The 22,368-nt window shown below is 38.9% G+C and overlaps 1 protein-coding gene across 1 annotated transcript in view; it reads left to right on the plus strand.

Moving 5' to 3' along the window:
* The window catches only part of gucy1a2 (guanylate cyclase 1, soluble, alpha 2), a gene marked incomplete at both ends in the record, with an annotated part of 43,460 nt that extends 33,286 nt beyond the window's left edge, over positions 1-10,174 (plus strand). Inside the window, 2 exons of the mRNA XM_080053915.1 lie at positions 9,632-9,786; positions 9,955-10,174. Coding sequence (XP_079910041.1) covers positions 9,632-9,786; positions 9,955-10,174 — 375 coding nt within the window. The remainder of the gene's footprint in view (positions 1-9,631; positions 9,787-9,954) is intronic.
* Between the last annotated feature and the right edge of the window lie 12,194 nt (positions 10,175-22,368).

Below are 22,368 nucleotides of genomic sequence, written 5' to 3' on the forward strand. Positions count from 1 at the left end.
CTGCATTGCTTAAATGGAGCAGGTAAACACAATCAGGTGGGCCAAATTGATTGATGAAATAGACCAATGTAATGAGAGCTCTTTAGGGAAGAAATTGGGTGGCACTAGATAAAGCAGAGATCAAACCAGGTCAGTTTAGGCTCACCAAAGTGAACCCATACAGGTCAGACATGTCAAAAGGGAAAACAATCTCAGAGGATCTCAGGAATAGAGTTATGATGCTGCACATTTGTCTGGGGACAGCTATAATTTAATTTAAAAAAAGTTTGAGCTCCATCGGTCCACCGTGAGGCAGATAATCTACAAATGGAGAGCTTTAACCCATTGATGACGGCTGCTGCATGATGCCACATTGTATCTCCTGCCTGATGCTGCATCACGCAGCATTGTTACTTTATCTAATTTTCATGGCGTGCGCAACATAGAATGCACCGTCATTGGTTCAATTACACATGAGGTGGGTTTTGTTGATTTTTTAAGACCACGTGACCACCCAAAAAATGTGTGGTTTGCCGAAAATCATGCCAATCAAAAAAATAAATTAAAAATAAAAAAATTAAAATAAAAAAAAAATACGCCAGCTGTGTCGGTGATAGTGTATTACAGAACAGTTAGTGGCGTTCGGAGCGCAGAATCAAGGTCTACTATAGGCTACTGACGAAAATCACACAACACATTGCATCTATTTATTAACAATATTTATGAATTTAGGCTATATTTTGATGCTCCAACTCAAATTCAGCCCAGCCAGGCAAAAGTTAAGTTTCAGTTTCGTTTTCATCTCCGTGGTATACAGCCGTTTGGACCAGCTGATCGGCTCCCGACAGCAGGAGTCAGTCTGCGTTCCAGTTGTACTGGGAATTCGGATTTATGGTGCCAGTGATAACTGAACTAAATAATAAAATAAAGCTATCTTCTCCTTCCTATATCTGTCTATCTTTATCCCTCCACTACACACTCAGTCACTACTATCCATGCTAAAAGGAAGCAGGATTATAACCTCATTTAGCACATTATTTTTAAATATTGTATATTATTTATTCTTTTTTTTCTCCCCCATCTAATTTTGACGATTTTTAGAAAAATGTGTTGGTTTGTAAGCGCTAAGGGAGCATGTTTAAATAAAACCTGTGAACCTTAACTTTTAAATGTATTTTATTTCATGTTTCTATGTGCTACACAGGCTTAGATATTAAGGTTTTGGTAGACTTGACAATTCATACAATTTTTTCAGAAAACCCTCAGGCATTAAGGACATGCATCCTAGATTGCAATAGTCATCAATGGGTTAAGAGTGACTGAACATCTGCCTAGAAGTAGACTTCCTTCAAAAATATCCACAAGCACCACAAAAAAAGTGATTTTTCAGTTAAAAGCCAACCCAAACATTACATCTAGTGATTTGCAGACCTCTCTTGCAGCATCTGGGACAGATGTGCATGGTTCCACAATAAGGAGAACACACAGTCAACATGGCTTTCATGGGAGGGTTGCTGAAGAAGCCTCTGCTCTCAAAAAAGAACAAAACTGGAGATACCTGAAGAATTATTCTGTAGATAGATTAGTCCAAAATTGAACTGTTTGGTCATAACCAAAACCACCATGTTTGGGCAAAAACTAGGGCTGTCAAAATTAACGTGTTACGCAGTGTGATTAATTTCTGGAATTATCGGCGTTCATTTTTTTAACGCATTTAACGCATGTGCAGAATGATCCGCCCCGTACATCCCACCGGCTCTGTACTACAGTCACTCAACGTTGTGGCTGACCCAGGATCAGTAGCTGCGCGCAGCCAAACATAGCAGCACGTTAGCCCATGCCGTGTTTTAAAGTTTTAAACTGCTAACGGCCATGTCTGTGTCACAGTATATAAAATCAACTGCTGCGGGTGGCAGTTGATGTCGAAGCAACAGGAGGAGAAACATTGTCCGCTCTGTTCAGAGCCCGCGAGGACACAGATGTCTGCAGTTTTCAGAGGTGTGTGATCAGACATCAACATAACGTTGGCTTCCTGGCACACATGAACAGTCCCCTAGGACGTGGTCCGCGCGCACACACACACACACACACACACACACACACACACACACACACACACACACACACACTGTAATCAAGTTGTATTCAATAATGCACAACCTATAGATTCACCAAATAAATGCCATTCTATAGCCTATCCTATATTTGCCCAAAGACATAGTAAAAAGACAGACCAATTGAATTATGGTTTGGTAGGTAGGCCTATATATTTTAGTTTGATTTAAATTTATTTTCAGTATTAAAACCATCATTTGGATTTTCAAATAATAAACATACTAATTTTAAATGTACATATCCACCTTCTGTCATTTATCTTTCCGTTCATACAACAATATACAGAGAAAATTCAAATTTTTCGGGCATATTTCGAATGGTAAAATTTATCGTGATTAATCGTGATTAATCCACAGAATCCTGTGATTAATCTGATTAAAAATTGTAATCGTTTGACAGCCTTAGCAAAAACGCAACTCTGCCTACCACCAAGAGAACCTTCTCCCAAGTGAAGAATGGTGGTGGCAAATGGTCTGCAAATCTCCAGATGTAATGTTTGGGTTGGCTTTTACCAGAAAAATCCCTTTTCTTGTGGCGTTTGAGGATATTTTTGAAGGAAGTCCCCTTCTAGGCAGATGTTAAGTCATTCTTAAAGCTCATTTCATCAATCAGTTTGGCCCACCTGATTGTGTTTACCTGCTCCATTTAAGCAATGCAGCTTAGGGTTCACAAACTTTTGCAGATACAACAGTTGGCAAATAATTTGTTTTATCTCTTTTAACAATTGATTTCTGGAAAAGAAAAATGTTGAATTGATAAACAAACATCTGTTATTTCATATAAAAAATACTGGTATTGATAAAAATGAATTAATAATGGTTAAACACAATAAAATTCCAAAATGCTCAAGGGGTTCACAAACTATCAAACAGCACTGTATATGTGGGCTATTTTAAAACTTTTAAGGGATTTAAGCCCTAAAAAGCCTAGCCGCCATTCATTCCTCTGCTAGCACACAGAAACTAGCCTGGTTCGCTTTAACTGTACCTCAAGCTTTGCTATTTTCTTTTTCATCTGTGCATTGATTATATTTCCTATTCCTGTTCATGTTTTGCATCCTTTGTGTTTTTTTTTATTAATTTTTTTATGCATTTCTCCCTTTGCATCAAGAGCTTGACCTCTTCATGCCTTTTCCCATTTCATTTTGTTTATTTCAAGGCGCTCCCTGATGATTATCAAACTAACTGAACTTTCAGTTCCTTCTGAGTTGTTGTTGTTGTTGTCACAAATCAGCACCTGATGTGTCTCTACTTGTCCCAGCTTTAAAATCAGAGAAGGTTTTATTACTCCTAACTATGTGGCGTCCCTTATTACCATGAAGCATGTAGGTACCATGAAGCGAACCTACAATATGATCAATAAATCAATCACCTGCCGAGCTGAATCCCACAGTTCCGGGCACATGTTGTCTGTTTATCAATAGTTAATATACAGTATGTTGGTTTGAACAGCTGCCACACACTGTTAGATAGTTATCCTTTGCTGTGGGATGTAATGCCACTGTTTGTTTTCACTGAAGTTTAATAAGTCCGATATCATATTAAAATGTTTGAAGGAAATTAATTAGCCTGCATTTCTTTTTAATTCTGACCCATGTTGTAGTTTTTGTTTTTGTTTTGCATATATCTATATTTATGTGGTTTTCTGGTTCAGAATATATTTGGTTTGGTGTGTTTTCACATTATTGAATATATCCGAATGCGTACTGATACTCAAGCATACAGCAGCATCATGTGCAGTTGCCATGGTGACAATATTGACTGGAAGGGTTTGTGCTGTGATTGACATATTTTGCTATATGTTGCTGTTTGAGATGGATGGGTGGATGGATTGTGGAAAAAGGATACAATGGAGGATAAAGGAATGCATTGACAACCAGGCCATTCATATTTTAAAGAATGGATTAAGGCAATCTATTTTAATTTAGAAAGCGCACTTTTGGGGTGATGGGGGAAAAAATCATGATTTAGATATTCCTTCTGTTTTACATATCTTTGGTGCTAATGGTTAAGTTGTGTGTGTGTTTTTTTAGATGAGTCTAGAGAAATGGTGCACTTTTATACTGTGTCTCTGTGTTTGAGTTATAGCTACTTGTTCTCTCCCAGCCAGATGGATGTGTCTATAATGTAGATGCATTTGTCTTTACAGGGGGAGCTGATTATAAATGCCGTGTGGGTGTATGTGATGTGTTGTTCTATTTATGCTTCTGAACATAGTGTATGTGTGTGTTGGTTTTTAACCATCTCCATCTCTTACTCTCTCTGCATCACCCATTCCCCTTTCTCAATTCTGTTATTTTTAATACTTTCTCAGTTCTTCAATTTTGTGTTGTTATCATGATGAGATATGATGTGATGGTTAACATGTGCTTACAGTATCAACTTACACAACCTCCCAAGGTTTGATTTTTTCATAAATGGATTACTCATTTATTTTCTTTATTTTCTCATACAATAAGCTTATTTTCTTTCTTTTCTGATACAATAAGCTCGGTTCTACCCTTGGCTTGAACAATTTGTAATATAACAAGTTCCTTTTTTTTTAAGCCGCAAGGGTTTTTTTTACATGCTGGCAATAGGAATTTCAAAACAAGTATGTTGAGGAATAATATAGCATATATCAATTTAAGTAAAATGGCCCACACATAAAAAGTTTTAACAGCAGAGCTGCGCACCTTGCATCACATTAGCTGTAGCTGGTGCTGTGAGTGTGGATTCATCTTTCCGGAGTTATCAGGAGCGATGGGAGTTGGCCAGAAAAAGACAAGCTGCTCTTTAGCAGAAAGTAAGATGAGCATATTTAGTAGGGAGGAAAGGAACGAGGCACAACTGAGGGAACTGAGTTTAAAGCTCTCATGTTAATTCAGTAGAATGAAAAGGGAACACAGTGTATGATTTATTCATGTCCATCCTCAGTCGGTTTGCTGTCAAGGTCAGCCGTCACACTTTGGTTGCCTTGGTAGTGTTGCTGACCAGGCTGCTTACTTGCAATGTCATAAATATGACTCAAAGTCTGAACCTACAGCAAGCTGCATTTTATTTCTGGTTAAGCCCCCCAGGTCATAAGTGAAACAGAACCCACATACTGTATGAAGTATAGCCCCTTGTAACATTTGCTTAAACTACTACACTTCCCTGCTGTTTCTGAAAATGACCGAGCCTTTTATTTATTTAGCAGCATTAAATGGGCTTTGGACTGAGTGCCACATACATGGTGGGACATTCGGGACAAACTGAGACATGGATACATTTTTAGATGTTTGTCTTTTCATTGAATTACTTGACAATAAGAAAAATTAAGAACGCCAGTTTCATGCTTTAAATATTTGTACTTGTGTTGAAACGATAGAACCTGTTTTCAATGTTCGAAGAGACTTTGCAGAATTCTTTTTCGCATTTGATTTTGATTACCGTACTTTCCGTACTATATGCCGCACTGGACAATAAGCCGCAGGTGTTATAATGTTTAATTACCATATGTAAGAGTTCGTGCACAGAGGGGATTGTCGGGAAAGAGATGGCTGCTTGAGGAAGCTCCCACATTTCAACAAACAAATTGCATATTTGCATAACGTACATAAGTGTTACCATTTTGTGCAATAGTAGCTATTAGGGATGGGCACGAGTGTTTTCGCTACTCCTGTGATCGCTTGCATTCCTCGAGGATCAATCGATTCCTCGTTAAACTTTTTTCTATTTTTAGGACGCAACGCATCTGTCTACAGAACAACGGTTGACCGCAATAAAGCGCTCAATGCTTATGTCAAACAGTCACAGTTGCCATATGATATTAAGGATTTATTTTCCACAAGTTTAAAACACATTTTCCTAACTGAAAGTAATTAAATAAGCGGGCCACAATTTAAACCGATCGAGTAGGTCTGCGGTGGAGAGAGAAAAAAGAGAGAGAAAAAAAGCATGGGCTGCAGTTGGCTAACATTCAAAATAGACATTTTAAATAAGAAGGGCAGCAAATACAATACAATTATTGTCCTACAATTTAAACACATAGATAGGCTAAATAACTCACCAAAGCAGTAGAAGTAGTAGGCTAGTATATCCAACCGCGTATGCTCACTCCTGTCCGTGACTAATTACCGCGACTAATTCCTCGTTAACGGAACGTTACACCATCGGCTTTTGAATCTCAATCTTATATTCCATAATAAAGGCTTCTTATCGTTTGCTCGAATGTGCCCGAAGTCAGCCTGGCTTCTTTACGTGCCTTTCCAAGTTTTCCAGCACCGCATTCAGCTCCGCGGTGCTGTGGAGACCACACACTGGCTGCGCTGCACGGAGGTGGCAGTTATTTGCGGTTTCTGTTTGACACAACGCTTAGTTTATTTAACTTGGATCAAAATATTTAATTTTGTTAAACTTTACATCCGTTTTGTGCCGTTTTGTACACGTATATAACATTTGAAAATAGGGGCGGCCCGCCGGCCGGCCTAAAGGCTACAAACACTAAAAAAAACAAAAAACTATTTTCCTCATCCACCAATCGAGATCATTTGAAACGAGGAGTACTCGAGTACTCGATTACTAACGCCCATCCCCAGTAGCTACAGAATATATACTGTGCTGTGTAATAACAGGGTCGAAAAACCGGGAAAAAGTCGCGGCTTGTAGGCCGAAAAGTACGGTATTGTTAAATTGGACAAAGGGAATGACACTGATAAAAACAGAACTTGTAGTGTATTTGAAAAGAAGCAAATGCAGATAGAGTAGCTGCTGAATAACAGACAGGACACTGTTTTGTGTAATGCGTTGCTCTTAACTTTGTCCTTTTGTCTTAAAATAGAAAGACCTTGCCAAGCATTTTTGGCCCTGCTCTCTTGCTCTTTCACTTTTACTCTCTCTCTCTCTCTCTCTCTCACTGCCTTTCCTCTCCCCCCTTTATCTTGTACCCTCTTTTATGCTCTCTTTCTTATCCTTCCTCACTTCATGTTGGTATAGAGGAGAATTATAGAGATATTCAACACTCCAACATTATAAATGCTGTTCAACGAGTGCACTCAACTCCTGCCAATGTTGCACTGTTACGCAAACTAGCATGAGAGCTGTGAGAGAGAACTGAGAGAAATGTTGAGCGAGAGATAAATGGAAAGATTGACAAGAGAGTACACACCAAACGTTGTAGGTTGTTCTTATCAATGTCACTCACTGCTTCCATTTCAAACCTGTAGCGTGACCTTCGTTTGCATGTGTGCTTGTGTGTGTGAGTGGGTGTGGATATCAGGGATGTAGTGCTTACCTTGTCGGTGGCTGCTAATATGAATTGCGCCCCAAACCACACAAGCCAGAGCATTTTAAATTCAGAAATGGTGAGAGGCTTGAAATGCCAAATGAAAGTAGACAGAACTAAAGAGTTTTAGTGTGAAAGTTAAACAGTGGCTCAAGCAGCTGCAGAAATGTGAACATTAACGTCTCTCAAGTTATTTTAATAGAGCACTTTACTAATGTTTAATGCTAAATTTAATTATGTTTTAATCTGAAATGTAACTACAGCTGTGTGTATTGACTCATGGTACCTATTAATTGTATTATTCACTGTATCTCTATCACTGCATTTATTGTATTTAGTATCTTTGATTGTATTTTAAAGCCTGACCCAGGGACAAAGACTGCAAATTAGCTGAAGCTAGACGTCTTATATGCATCACATTTTCCCATTTTTTTGTGGCAATGTTGTATGTATTGTCCCTGTCAAATAAAATGTTATTATTATTATTATAAGTGGCAGTTTTTTCTTTGATAAAAGCTACACCTCTTAGGTACAACTGGCTAAAGCAGTTTAATAAAAACCTTACAACAAAACATTTAAATGATGACTCATTAAGGTAGGATGTATCGCAGCACTGCTGTATTAGACTACATTAGTTTTAGTTAGGTTTATCTAATAAATAGGCCACTGAGTGTACAATATATGAAACCAAACCAGAAGGAAGCTATAACAACTCCCTCCTCCCTCTGTCTTTGTCTATCTCAATCTCTGTATCCTTCTGTCAGCTTTGCCAGAGGCTGACATGTGATTGGTTGTCTGTGCTGCTGCACTATTTGCTCATTGGCTCCTGGACGGCCATGTGCTATGGATGCTGACTCATAGTGAAGAAAGGAGAGTTAGAGTTTTACTGTGTCTGTGTTTTGAGACTTAGAAATAAGAAGGAGAGTGGGCGCCTGATGCTGATTGGTTTGTGTGTGTCTGTGAGTGGTTGTCTGTTGTAGAGACAGATAGACAAGTGCAAGGACCATCTGTAAGCAGTTAAGCTGAAAAAATAGGGTCAATCTCTCTCTCTCTCTCTCTCTCTCTCTCTCTCTCTCTCTTGTGTAGTATATATATCCTTTTGTGCTGTCAAGGCTTGATAATTGACTAACTAATACTTTTTTACTCTATATATTGTCTTTCTTTCCTTCTATCTTTCTTATTATCCTTTGAGCTCTTTCTACTTCACTACCCCCATTGCCTGTTGTTGCCATGACTACCTTGCAGTGTGCTGGCATGCACACAGCAGTGGCTTGGAGACCTAGGTGATGAGATGTAGACCATTAGAAATCTACTGGGTTCCAGCGGTTGATGTGTGTGTGCAGGCCAGGCGTGCATGTGTACGAGTGTGATCACTTTTTACCCAAATGGAGAAAATCATTAGTTGGTGGAGTGGCCATGAAGTGGGATGGTCAGATTGGAATGATGGCTGGATAGCTTTCTCTCTGCCTCCAGCCATTTATAGATTCAAACTTGAGCCAGATTATTATATGAGCACCATGTTGCTGCCCTATATCTGTTACCAAGAGATGGAAGCAATTATTTATTTGATTAATTCCCCTCTCCCACTTTTGCTATTTTAAGATTTTCATCGCTCTAAAAATCTGCTAAAACAGGAAATCAGATCAGAAAAAAACAGCTGCACTCTTATTGAAGTTTGACGGCTACAGTGCAGCCAATTAATGCACACACAAAACTTCGGCTTCAAAAGACGAACTGGCAGCACATGAAGGAATGGCATCAGTTCAGCAGAAAAGATACATTTTATGCACATTTACAGTGCATTCAGTGCCAAGTATGTTGTGGTGGTGTGAGATGTTAATCATTTCATATGCCAGGTGCCAATGTGTTGCTCACATTGATTACACATATTTAAAGCCAGACATGATGTGGGTCACAGTGAGATCAGGCTAGGACTGCAAAAAATAACAATTTTCCCATTGATGAATCTCCACATTATTACATCTATTAACTGTCCTAATATCAAGTAAAACACTAGAAAGTGGCGATAAAAAACAACAAGAGTTTTTGTATTTTTGTTTTTTAAGTTACTTAAATGAACTGAATAAGAAACTAAAAATGTTGATCATTTAATTGAGGAATTATTTCAGGTATACAAGTTGGCAGAGGCCTAGATGAAAGGACAGTGACAACAGAAGCTGCATAACTTCTATTAACAGACCAAGTAGAAGAGTGTACTCTCCAAATCCTTCTGTTTGTGTTATGGCTCAAATTGCTCTCTCTTTTTCTTCTTCTTCCTTCCTCTGTCTTTTAGCTCAGGATAGGTATCCACACAGGTTCGGTGCTGGCCGGCGTGGTCGGGGTGAGAATGCCACGTTATTGCCTGTTTGGGAACAATGTGACACTGGCCAGCAAATTCGAATCAGGGAGCCATCCGAGGTGTATCAATGTTAGTCCCACAACCCACCAGTAAGTACCGTTTTGTAAGCCCTGTCGCTATGGCAATATATGCTGTTTTATGTTGGCTTGAATTTCTCATTCCTCTTACTATGGTTAAGTCAATCTCCACCTTTTTCTCTGTTTCTTATTATATGTATATGTTTTTACTTATTCTTTAACAAAATGTCTTCTCTACAGGCTGCTGAAAGATGACCGCTCTTTTTCATTCGTCCCTCGTTCACGTCTGGAGCTCCCGGATAACTTTCCCAAAGAGATCACAGGGACATGTTACTTCCTGGAGGCGGGGACTTCTCACAGCCATGCGTCATTGACCAGCTCTCGCTCTGCTCCCCCGGCCACTATGAGGAAAGTGTCCTACAGCATCGGGACCATGTTTCTAAGAGAAACTAGTCTGTAGGTCCCGTACGCAGACTAGAATACAGAGGTATTCATGAAGGGCGAGGCCGGAATTGGAACTTGTGGAACATACAGGAAACAGATCACATGGATCTTAAGATATGCAAATGCATAATGTGTGAAAACTTGGGACTCAGACCTGTGGTATGGACTATGTGGAAGAAGCTTTAAAAAAGAAAATGCTCTCATCATATGTGAAAAAGAACAACATGCCCTCAAGGAAACTATGGTTTGAAAAACTTGAGGAACAGCAACTGTGCTCGTCTTACATTGACCCTGCCCCAAGGGTGTGCACTGATGGGGTACACACCTTAATATAGAAACCTTAATATAGAACTTAATGATCTAGCTGGATTCCTCAGCTCTTTACCTGGTTTGTAGCTCTCTCCCAGATGGGGCCCTGACCTGGGTCTATAGGCAACAGTGCTTTGGAGAAAACCTGCAGAGAGACCATTTACATGACCAGTGTTCAGTGTTGCACACAATTAGCATTGAAATCACGCAAATAGAACAAATCCATTTTACGTTAACAGCGTGGATACTGGGGGATGAACTTCTAGAAGATGCCTACATTGCTACAGATGTTTGCTGCGCATCATGGCCTCTTGTACAAGGAAGGACCACTACCTAAGAACACTTCGATACCCCTTCCAACTGTACCCCAATCATGTCATGCATTGCCTAACGTACTTTTAACATCTGCTGCTCGATACCTTCAACTGTCAACCTGTAGTAGTACCAGTCGGTCAGGTTGGGGTGAGGCCAATGAGTGGGACAAACAAGGAGGTTTAAAAAGGGTCATCAAAGGACAAATGCCAAACAAAAACTAGTACTAAGCTGATTTTAGAGGATTAGATTAGAGCTTGTGACCCACAGCAAACTATAACCAACAACAATCCATCCATTTCATTGCAGATAATGTGTTTAGGACTGAAACTTTTTTCCAAACTCAGTGCCTTTTTACTGTTCAAATCAGGACAAAATACAAGATGGATTCATTCAAAATATTTGAAAAGGAAAAAAAAAACATGACTTGATCTTTCCACCAAAAGTTTGAAGTGTAGCTGGTTCATTAGCTGTATGGGAGAGTGACGGGATGACATGTGCCAAAGGTTATGAGCCCGTGATGATGCAATTCTCAGCAAATCCCACAGAGCCACCGGGAGTCCTGACAAACGCCGATTTGAGTGGCTGGCAAGTTAAATAAAGTGCTCTTCAAAGAGTAAAAATGTTTTGAAATTCTATTCATCTGCTATTTTGTCCAGATCAACCAATAACACACACAATATAGTACTAATAATTTAGTACTACGCTATCGTATACACAGTCATGTATGCATGCTTGACACTGTTCACATTTACATACATAATCTTTTTTTAATTGCTTTTTACCACATGGATAAAATAAAGTATAAACTAGCCCCTGTGCAAATGAAACCGTCATGGTTTCAAATTCTAGTCTACTAGTTTAATGGTAGACTGAGTATGATTTACTCAGTGAAAATCTCAGGCTTTTCAAATATAGTAGCTCAGTAACCCAGACATGGGAGAATAATTGTCGTCATTTTTGTCTAAGAGAATCCTTATAAAGTGTCTTCAAAACTTGGGAAGGGATGGATGGAATATTTTTCGGACATGGCGTATGGATACTTGCTTAATGTTACTCACATAACATTGCTGCCATTGTTCTCTCTTGTTGTTGTATGTGACATCAGCAAAGTTCAAATCAAGTTTATAACTGGTTGTTACAGGCCCGCATAAAAAATAATAATTTGTAGGATGCATCATATATTTTGGATTTGATATGTGTTTATTATCAAAAGAAGTTCACAGAGATTTGTCAACATTATATAATTTTAATTTTTACTTTTTAAGAAATTTTAATAAGTGGTACTTGCTGTACTCAATATCGCTGCAATTCCTGACTAATAATTTAATAACTAAACAAATAATAACTGTTCTTTAAAATGGCAGAATGCAGTTAAATGTGCCAAATGAATTCCTGGACACCACCAGCACAGGCTAATCTCGATTTTTAAGGAAAGGCTCAATTCTTGCTGTCTGTTTTGTAGGAATATAAGGATGGGGGGATGGGGGGGGGGGGGGGGGGGCAAAATAGAAAAGTCAAAAAGATCTTATTTTGACCGGCCAGTGTTTGAACTGGAGATGTGTTATGTGTGGTTATTGGTCATTATTGCCATAAATACCTTCTAACAAACTTTCATCAGATCCTCTATAAAGCAGTAGCATCTGCAAGTTTAAAACGCTTGCACATTTAAAACATGTTCTGTAAAGGTCCAGAAATATTTTCGCAATTACAATAAATATACATTTTGAGTATATTTTTCCATACACTCGATAGTCTTATCCATATTTACTCTTAACAGAAATAACTATAACCTATTTTCTAAATTGTTTGCTGTCGCTTTAAGTGTACTATGCAGTATAGTATAGAACTTACAATGGATTAGACAACAATAAAACATAGAGAAAAATGTAATCAGTGAAATTACCTAGGAACATAGTATAGGCTGAACTTATCAGGATTTTTTGAACGCATAGAAATGATATGTATTAACTCTGAACTAGGTGCCATTGTTTAGTGGGTCAATCCTGTAAGTTTAAGCCTAGGGAACTTCTCTACCGTATAGATTTATTTAAAGACAAGCGGCAAATTAAAGTTGTGGGAGCTCACTACACCTGTTAGAAAGATGCATATTGTTCACATCAACAAAGACAAAATGGCTCCTGAGACCAAAAGGGTCTTATGGATTTTGTGATATTATAGAGAACCAGAATCTGCAACACCCACCCAGGAAATCAGTGAAACACACATCCTGTTAATATATACTGTATATCAGTTGTTCAGAATACAAGCACTTTGACCTTTCTCTTTACAGAAACTCTGGCATGCCTGCCTGTTGAAAGAAATGACTGTCTCAGTGTAAATTGCCAAATACACAAGAGAATGGTTCGTTAAGATTTCCAAGTGGATCCTCATCAGTCTATTCTGATTATATATAGACATACAGTATACTGTATACTACTTTACATTATTCGTCAACGAAAAGGTAAAGTGTTTATGCTTGTTTTACTCTGATGTTACATTCCGACACACCTGGAAGTAGGCGCAAAACCACACAAAACAACGTAATTTGTCTATAGTACATAAGCAAGTACAAACAATGTTAAATCCCCTATGGGTCAAAGTCATGGCATTGAAATGGCCATTACATTGTATCCATTATTCAAAAAGACTGAATTGCATAAGGGTCCTCACATGAAAGGTGAACCTCTCTTAAATGTATGTTGTGTTACTGAGCCTCGGGAAAGCTTTCATATATAGAGTCGGCCAAGTGCTCACTAACTATAACTATATCCTATAATGCATACTGTACATGCATTAATGCGTACTTGCACTAAATATGTTGTAGCATAAATGCAATGCAGTCTCTTACACTCAACTCAAGCAGAGCCTAAATCCTGCATGTAGGCTAAATAAAGGGCATTACATCAGCGTTACACCCACGTTATTTGTGTCCAACGCTCACCTCTTAAAGTCTGTGAATTCTTGGCATAATATTAAACATTTGGTCAGACCTTTCACTACTGTTATGATGATGCAGAGGTGTTGCAGGTACTGGTTCTCTTCAGGGCTGTTGTCAGTCATGGACTAGGTCACTTACTCATATACAAGCGTGTAGCCTATCACAGTATAGTACAAAACAACTGAGCCGTACTGTATAAGCCGTGTCAAACAATGAACACAAACAAATGATGTCATGAGCCTGAGATAAGTGTGGAAGGGTCCATTGTCCAGTGAGACAAAGTGTGTCTGTGTGTCAAGTGAAAATACTGAGTTTGGCAATATGCAAACCTTATAATGTGTTAATAAAGGCCTATTGTGCCTGCAACTAATCAGTAAAATTTTTCAAACATTTATTTTTAAATTGTAATAATATAATATAGCAATTTTTTGGGATAATTCACACAATTATTTGACGTTATCATATCTTCCAATGCTTTATTGTCTGTTTTCTATTTCAACCAGATACTTCAAGTCTTTATGTGTTCCATCTAAAACCAGGCTTTCCCCCCCAACATGCCAGAGTCACACAAAACCTTCAATTATTGTTTTTTTTGTCTTCCATTGACACTATTGTAATTATATCATTCTACACCAAACGTTGAATGACTTTCTTGAACGATGGACATTTGAAAATAAAGTTTCTTAATTTTTTTTTTTTTTTTTTGCAGGACATTGTTAAAAACTGTCACGTTAGCAATACTGCACTCCCACTGACTGAAAGTACAAAGGGTCTTCTTAACTGATGGGAAACTGGTTCCTATTTGTTTAACATTAGCCTGGTTTCAACAACAGATACAAATATGGTTCATGCTTGTCATCCATTTTCACCCATATAAAGCTTCACCCACATGAGAGTATAGAAGCTTCCATAACATTTATTACACCAGCTTAGTTTGAAATGTAATCAAATATGTGGGACATTTAACAACTGTCACTACTTTGGGAGCCACTGGTCGATGTCACAGTGCCAAACATCTTGTGTGTGTGTTTCCGTTCCTTGTTGTAAACACATAGAGCTGACCCCTGGACATGAACACTGTTAGACCCTGTCGTTGGAGCCAGGTGTGTATGAGGAAGAGGCATGATGACGGCTGTTGGTTTCTGACTGACATTAAAAAGGGCACATCTTCTGTCTAATATGATGTAAATAAAAAAACACCAAGTATCTTTAATAAGGAAGAAAGACTGTGGCTGTTACTGTATTTCATTTTACACATGTTTATATTACTGATGTAAGTGTGTGAGTATATTTCTGATAAGGAGGAAAAAAATCCTAGTGAACAATGAGTTCAAACTGAACTTTCACTTGACTTGAAAAGTTGACATTGTGAACTTGTACACACACAAATGCTTATAACATCCAGTTAAAGCCACTACGAGTTACTTTGTCTGTTGGCGGCCCCTTTGGACAAAAGCGGTAGTATTTTTACGACGCCAACTGTCGCAAAGCTGTTTTCTAGCGCTTGCCGTCCGTGCGAGAGTCAAATGAATAAGACGCAATATAGTGCATGTCCGTGTATTGAAAGTGTGAGGGCACCGGACTCTTTTCGGCTCCGTGACAGTGGTTAGTGACTCTGCATCAACTAATGCCAGTCAGTGCCACACACACCTGATTGCAATGTGTTGATGCAGTGTGTCACCTAACTACTCTCACGGAGCCGAAAGATTCCGTGTCCTCACAGAAAGCGAATGAACGAGAGACGGCAGTTAGTATGGATCACGATGAGGTAATGTGTTTAGCCTATGTTGTTGTAAATAATGACTATTTCAGATGAATAATGGTCATATGATGATGGTGAAGCAAAGTAAACTTTGTTTTAGTAGGCTACCGCTCATTCATTTAGGAGAAAACACTGCAGTCTAGTTCACTCCCGTGAAATTGTGTATACGTTGCTTGGCAACGTCCTCCTCCCGCCCGTCTATCACTCTCCCTTTTAGCTTTTCTTCATTGCATTCTCTTTTTTCTTTGATGGTTCAGCCCCGTTATCAGTCATTATGACGACAAATAACTGTCTCAAACAAGGCTCCCGCTCCCCTTCCCTCACCTGGAGGGATAGGCTTCTCAAATCGCGTTGCTGCGCCACACTGAAATTTGCGACCAATACGGCGGATATGTGACCATAGAGCATGCACGCCAAACCGAAAATCGGACTGGGTGTGCGACCAGACCAACTGCAGTAATAAAAACTATATGAAAACGTCTTTCTTTGCACTGATGGTCTCGTTTGCTGTTAAAGTTAATTTATGATTATCAGAGGAAACATGAGGCTGTTTAAAAGATATTTAAATGTTACTCGTAGCTGCTTTAAGGAACAATTTGGATTCCTGTCTCTGTCCATTTTGCGAAAGTAAGTCCAAAAATTTGGTAATGTCTGACCCTTTAACTTCCTAATGCTCCATCAGGTAGGCTACACCTGCTAGTCGATGAAATGGCTTGAAACGATGTGAAGAGATTGGTGAGGGTCTAACAAAACGGTAAAGTTGAGAGCAGGGCAGCTTAACAACGAGCTGAACCGGACTATAACGCTCCTAAAAGACATGGGGAGCTGCAGATTTTGGTGCTTATTCTCTGTAGGTATGAGTTACCTCTTTCACTTTTTTCATTTGATTAATTGATAAGGAACAAATAGATTAACTGGTTTTGTCATAGTTCCAGATTGAGCCTAGTCTTGACTCAGGACTTTACAATGGATTCAATTCAAATGCCCTCTACACAAAGTCAACCCACACAGGTGTTTTCACTTGCTGCCTGTTTAGACATATTCTCAGGACTATATGTAGCCTACAGCAGCGTGTACAGACTGCACTTTATTGTCATCTTCATTATCCTTACGAGGTGACATCATGTAACATACACAATCAAATAGCAACTCCCAAGGCAGCAGGTTTAGCTTCAAGTGAATGCACCCTGTCAATGGAGACAATGGATTATGTCGACTATTTCAATGAAGACCAACAAGCAGGACCAACATTCTTATAATCCTTTTGGTGAAATCCTTGTTGTGAGCCTGTGCGTCACTAATGCCAAAATGTGTTTGCCAGGTAAAAAGTAGGCTACCGGTAAGTAAAAAGACACCTTCTTTGCCAAGTTCTCTTCTCTCCAAGACTATATACAGTATTTTGCCGACGTCTCTCCACTCAGTATCTCAACCAAGCTTTTTAATCAGTTTTTGTCTCTCCCGGTACAATTTGTCCTGCAAATAAACAGTGCAAAGTATACCGGTTAGCGGCCATGTTTGTTTCAGTAAAATAACTGGTTAAGCTTGGCGTTCTTGATGGATGTAAGGTTGTCTACTGCCAGTGTGTTGTCTGGTGTTTTTACCCAGTCATAAGCTTTATGCTCCTGTACCGTATAAGACAAAAAAGATCTGAGCAAATTGGTGGAAACAAACTGTAATGTGGTTGGTCCAGTTTTTGTAGATTATAGATCGTCTTCTGCTTTGTCCTAACAAAGATTTCCGGTATTGTCTTGGTAAACCTGCCTCTTGATAATTCCAGGTTTTTACATATTTCATTATTGTTGTTTAGGACTGACACAGGCGGTTGAAATAAATCTTCTTTAGTTTCTTAGTATTCACTAGTCAAGATGTAACTTTACCTGTTTTAACAGGAAGTCACGTCTATGTGCAATAAACAAGATACTGGGTAGTTTCAACAGACCAATATGACTGTTTGAAAGATGCTTTTAAACTGTACTGTTGATTGCCAGCCTGCACGCAACACGCAAAATGAAATTGGTTGCCATGTTTACTATGAAAACCTGCATTTTTTTTCGCGGTCTCTTGTTATTTCTGTTATCCTAGAGCAAATCCTCTCAAAGCATGCACTTTCACTGGTAAATTGGTCATAGCCTTGGTTGGAACAGCCATTTACCACTATAAGCCTGCCAAACACTTATGACATTTTCAATTATGCTGTTCATTCCTCTCCCATGTATTCTCATAGTTCGGTTCAGTTTGATCTCCTCATTCCGTCTAACCCTCCATCCCTCCATCTGCCCTTCCTCCCTTCATCTTTTACACCCTCTGTATATGCAAATACATGGCCATTACACTAATTGGCTCTGGGAGGTTGGAATATTTCACATGGACCATCGACACTCAACAGGCTGGTGAGTGTGGGCTGTGGCATAACATAACGTGCTAATGGAAGTCACACACACACACACACACACACACACACACACACACACACACACACACACACACACACACACACACACACACACACTGAAGCTATGAATGAGTGAACAAGGGGTCAAGAAATGTACACATGTCTGTCAATGGGTTATGGGTTGGTGTGTCAGACCATTCTACATAATAATGAATTATGCAGTCATTTTTCATGGAGGCATCTGTAGAGGAGATGCCGTCCGATCTCGCTGTGTGTTGTCCGTACTGGAAAGAATTTTGTGTGGTATGCTTTCCTTTCAGTTTTATTTGAGTTCTTTGGAGAATTTTTGTCATGAGAATAAGAATGAGTGAGTGCTTCTTTGTGACTGTGACTAGTATCCGATGTAGGTTAGGCAACATTCCCTTAAACTGTTGTGATATGTGTCCAATACTCAACCAATGCCAAGAAATGTTGTACTCTGATAATCTTAGGGGAAAAAACTCTGAAAGCCCAAGGTCAGTTCAAAAACATTCATAGCAAATAAACCACACTTGAGATCGACTTCCAGCTTTTTCCACGGCTTACACAGTCTTAATCAGTTGTTAGAGTTTGTACATTATGTCATGACCATGCACAAACGTAATGTGAGCATGGTTTCTATCTGTTATGAATCTTTTATATATTAGTCCTTAAGACTTCTGTTCCATGTTGGCTGGGGTAAAAGCTCTATTCAGTGTGTAGCTAAACAAACCTTATATTCCGGATTGTTTGGTCAAACTAAGGTAACATTTCCAAAGTCAATGAGTTAGTATGTGTGATCACTATTTTGTTACAGTATCCCGTGAGAATTTGTAAGATAGTATGCGATTTAAACACCACATTTAGCAGAGCACACAGGTGCAAAGTTGCAGAAACCTGAATCACTAGTAGCAGTACGTCCAACCTCGACCAAACAAAAACAATTGAAGCCAGTGAGAATTCTCATCCTCGTTCCAGTATCAAAGCCATATGCTGGATTCAAGACAATTGTAGATAATGCAGTAAATGACCCCACTTCCACCCATTCAAGAAACTAAACAAAGAGGCAAATATTTTTCTTGCGTTCTAGTCTAAATGTCGACATTGTCATGTATAGGTATGCGTCATACAATTTAAAGACCAAACAGGACAATGTATTTGAAAACAGAAGGATTGATTTTCCAGTGTTCATACCCTTTTATCAGATTAATATGCATCTGCAGGTTGTAAATATGTAGATGAAGATATATGGAGGACAGGGTCACCTTTTCATCTTCCTTGTGGTTTGTTGTTAGTGAATAAAAGTGTCAGACACTCTGGCTAACAGGGCGTGTCCACTCACGCCCACTGTACCTCCCTGCCAGTCCTCCCCTTGGTGTGATTGCTAGTGTGTGTGTGTGTGTGTGTGTGTGTGTGTGTTTCCATATATCTTGGTTGAGGGGCGTGCTGTTAAATAATGGATCACTTGTTCCTTTCTTCCATTTCTCTTTCACCCATTACATACTACATTTCTGTCTTTCCCCTTCTCGGAATCCAAGCCTTCTCTAACTAATTTGCCTATAACTTTCTGTTGCTGCTGTCCTCCTTCACCTCTTCAGCTGAATATCAGTGAGACAATTTAACATTTTAATGATCTGAATCATCCCACGGATTAAATTATTGATTAATATCTCCTTATTTACTTCCCACCAAGACCCATAATGTAAGTGCTGCTGCTCCGCACCAGATTTTGACCATAGATTATTGATCATTTTGCTTGGGGCAAGGTCTGAAGTGTAACATTATTCAAACCCAGAAGAGATCCCAATGTATATAATATCTACCTAAATCAGTGTAAGCATTACAGCTTCAATGACAATTTGGAACAAGCCAATTCAGATACAGGTAAATGACACTGCAGTGTGGACTAAGAGGATTTTAATGACCCTAAACCTGGATAATGAAGAAAACTGTGAAGGGCTTAAATGGCAACAAGTTACAAAGGCTGAAGCGCGCACTATGTTCAAGTGTAACCGGTGAAGGATCTTTATAAAGAGGAGCAAGTGAAAAAGATGACCTTGCATGACTTAGTCACAAAATAAGCAGTTTCCACATCTTCTGCCTTAAGGTCACTGGCCTAAAAAAGGAAATGAACTGAACTGGGGGATAAGTGTTGTTTCATTCCAATGAAAAGATCATAGAGAAAACCTCATAAGGCCGTGTGAGAAGGATGCCCGTTTGTATGTATTTGTGTGGATATCTGGCTTCCGTTGATCCTCACCAAATAAACAGAGCCATGCATATTTTGTTGACTGGAACATGACTGTATATTTTTCTTTCAAAGTCTCTGCGGCCACCATGAAATCCTGCTTAATCTCAGCAATCAGTGCATAATATTTTAACCTAAAGGATTACTAGAAAGCCCACCATTAACACCGAGGTGGTTGCAGCGAACATAATGCCGACCTAGAAACCTAGATTTTCTGTTATAATCTAGTCTGATCTGAAATCGGAAATATTTGGTCAGAAGTTTGTATCAGTTTAATTTAGAGCTAAGAAGCACAACACACGTTGAATATAGAATGTTGTATCATCTACAGCCCTCGTAGAAAATCACAGAACACTCTGTCTGTGTCAAACCTTTCATCTGAGTCTGCAAAAAGGCAAATAAGCTTGTTCACTTACACTTAAATATAAAGGTCCCGTTTAAAATGTAAGTTTCTACTGCTCTGTTGAGCTATTTTGATAAAGCCGAGACAGGAGGTACTGCTCACTGTCCTCATGTATCAACCCGGAGACGACAAAGTGTATCAAATTGTGTGTGTGTCTTTGACTTTGAAGTCAGACCACGGCTGCTCAAAGGAACTAGCAGGACGCAGATACACAGCTGATGAAACAAACCGTATGTAAGTGTTTGTGTGTGTGTGTTTGTGTGTGTGTGTGTGTGTGCGTGTGTGTGTGCGTGTGTGTCTATGGGTGTGATTTAAGGATTCGCTCTCCATACCCTCCCACTTCCTGGAACATCCTGTAACTTCATTACCATGCTCTCATTAGATACTCATTTAGACCAATGAGATTGCTCTGTAATCTAATCATTCTGTATAAATTATGAGAGAAATCCCTTATTACTGCAAACATCCAGCTAATTGGAAAAGGCCCGCACCATCCATAATGTGTTTGTCTTATACACATGTACAGGACATTTCGAACATTCTCTCTGAGCTGGTTTGGGTTACAATTTTGAGAAAGAGAGCGATATTCAACTATACTTCCCTGTTGTGGTGTGTGTGTGTGTGTGTGTGTGTGTGTGTGTGTGTGTGTGTGTGTGTGTGTGTGTAAGGAAGAGAGATTGTGTGACCGTGTCTATATGTGTGGTCCCAATAAATAACCAGGTCCTGTAAAGTGAGAGCCATGGACAGAGAGACCCCGCGGTCACCTTGGCCCAATACAGACTCAGCACACAGCCGACAGGTTGTGAGTTACTTCAACTTGGCTGTGTGCTATTTCTCAGAAAGTTTGTGTGTGTGTTCGCATTTAACCTCATGTGTATGTGTTTGTCGGTTGGTGTACGTAGGCTTTTTTGTGTTACTTGTTTACACTTTCGTCTTTATTTTGGAACTCCCACTCCATAATGAGAGGAGAAGCCAGAGCTTATTGTGAGGAGCAGAAATGTGATTTGGCAGATGGCTTGTTTGAGGAAGGATTTACAGTATTGGGGAGCGTTAATCAATTTAGGGGAAGTTTAGGATATGAGCTAGAATGGATGGCAAGGAGGAGGAAAGGAAAAAAATACAGAAGAGAGATGTCAAAATCAGGATCAAGAAGAAGAAACACAAACCATAAAGCGCTTAATTTGGACTCATACATTATTGCCATGGTAGTCCTGGTTCTCATCTGTGAAACAAACTGTTAGAATGAAATAAAAATCAACCTTTTCTGGGAGGGTGTTACACATCAGTTTTAAGAAGAATCTCAGAGGTAGCTAGACATTGTATCGAGAAGAAAATATCATAAATCCAGTATTCCATGTGTAGAGGCAGAATTTGTTAAAAGGTGAAATTATTTTGTTTTTGTTTTAGCTCATTCATTCATTTAGTATCTATTAACTTTACCCACATGTTTTTAAAACTTGTATTTCTGTTTTTCATGCAAGTGTAAAATATGAATAAAATAAATTAGACAATTGTCAGTGTATCGTTATTGTACAGAAGCCAAAAACGGCCTTGATTGCAATATTTTTCTAATGTTGTTACCTTGTGATAACAAGTTAATTATCTTGTCAAAACAAAGCTCACTTTCTCATAATAATGAGAAGAAGAAGATAAAACGTTGTGTCCTCTTAATTCTTATAATATTAAACTCCTTTCTTCATATCACAAGTTATTCATCTCATCCATTCTTGAGAAAAACAAGCACAATCTTGAGATGTAACAATAATCAAACCGCTATCACAAAAAAAATTGTTTCCTAGGATTCCAACCTTCTTCCAACAATCCT

This window comes from Ammodytes marinus (genome assembly GCF_949987685.1).
Source record: "Ammodytes marinus genome assembly, chromosome: 3".
NCBI lineage: Eukaryota > Metazoa > Chordata > Actinopteri > Uranoscopiformes > Ammodytidae > Ammodytes > Ammodytes marinus.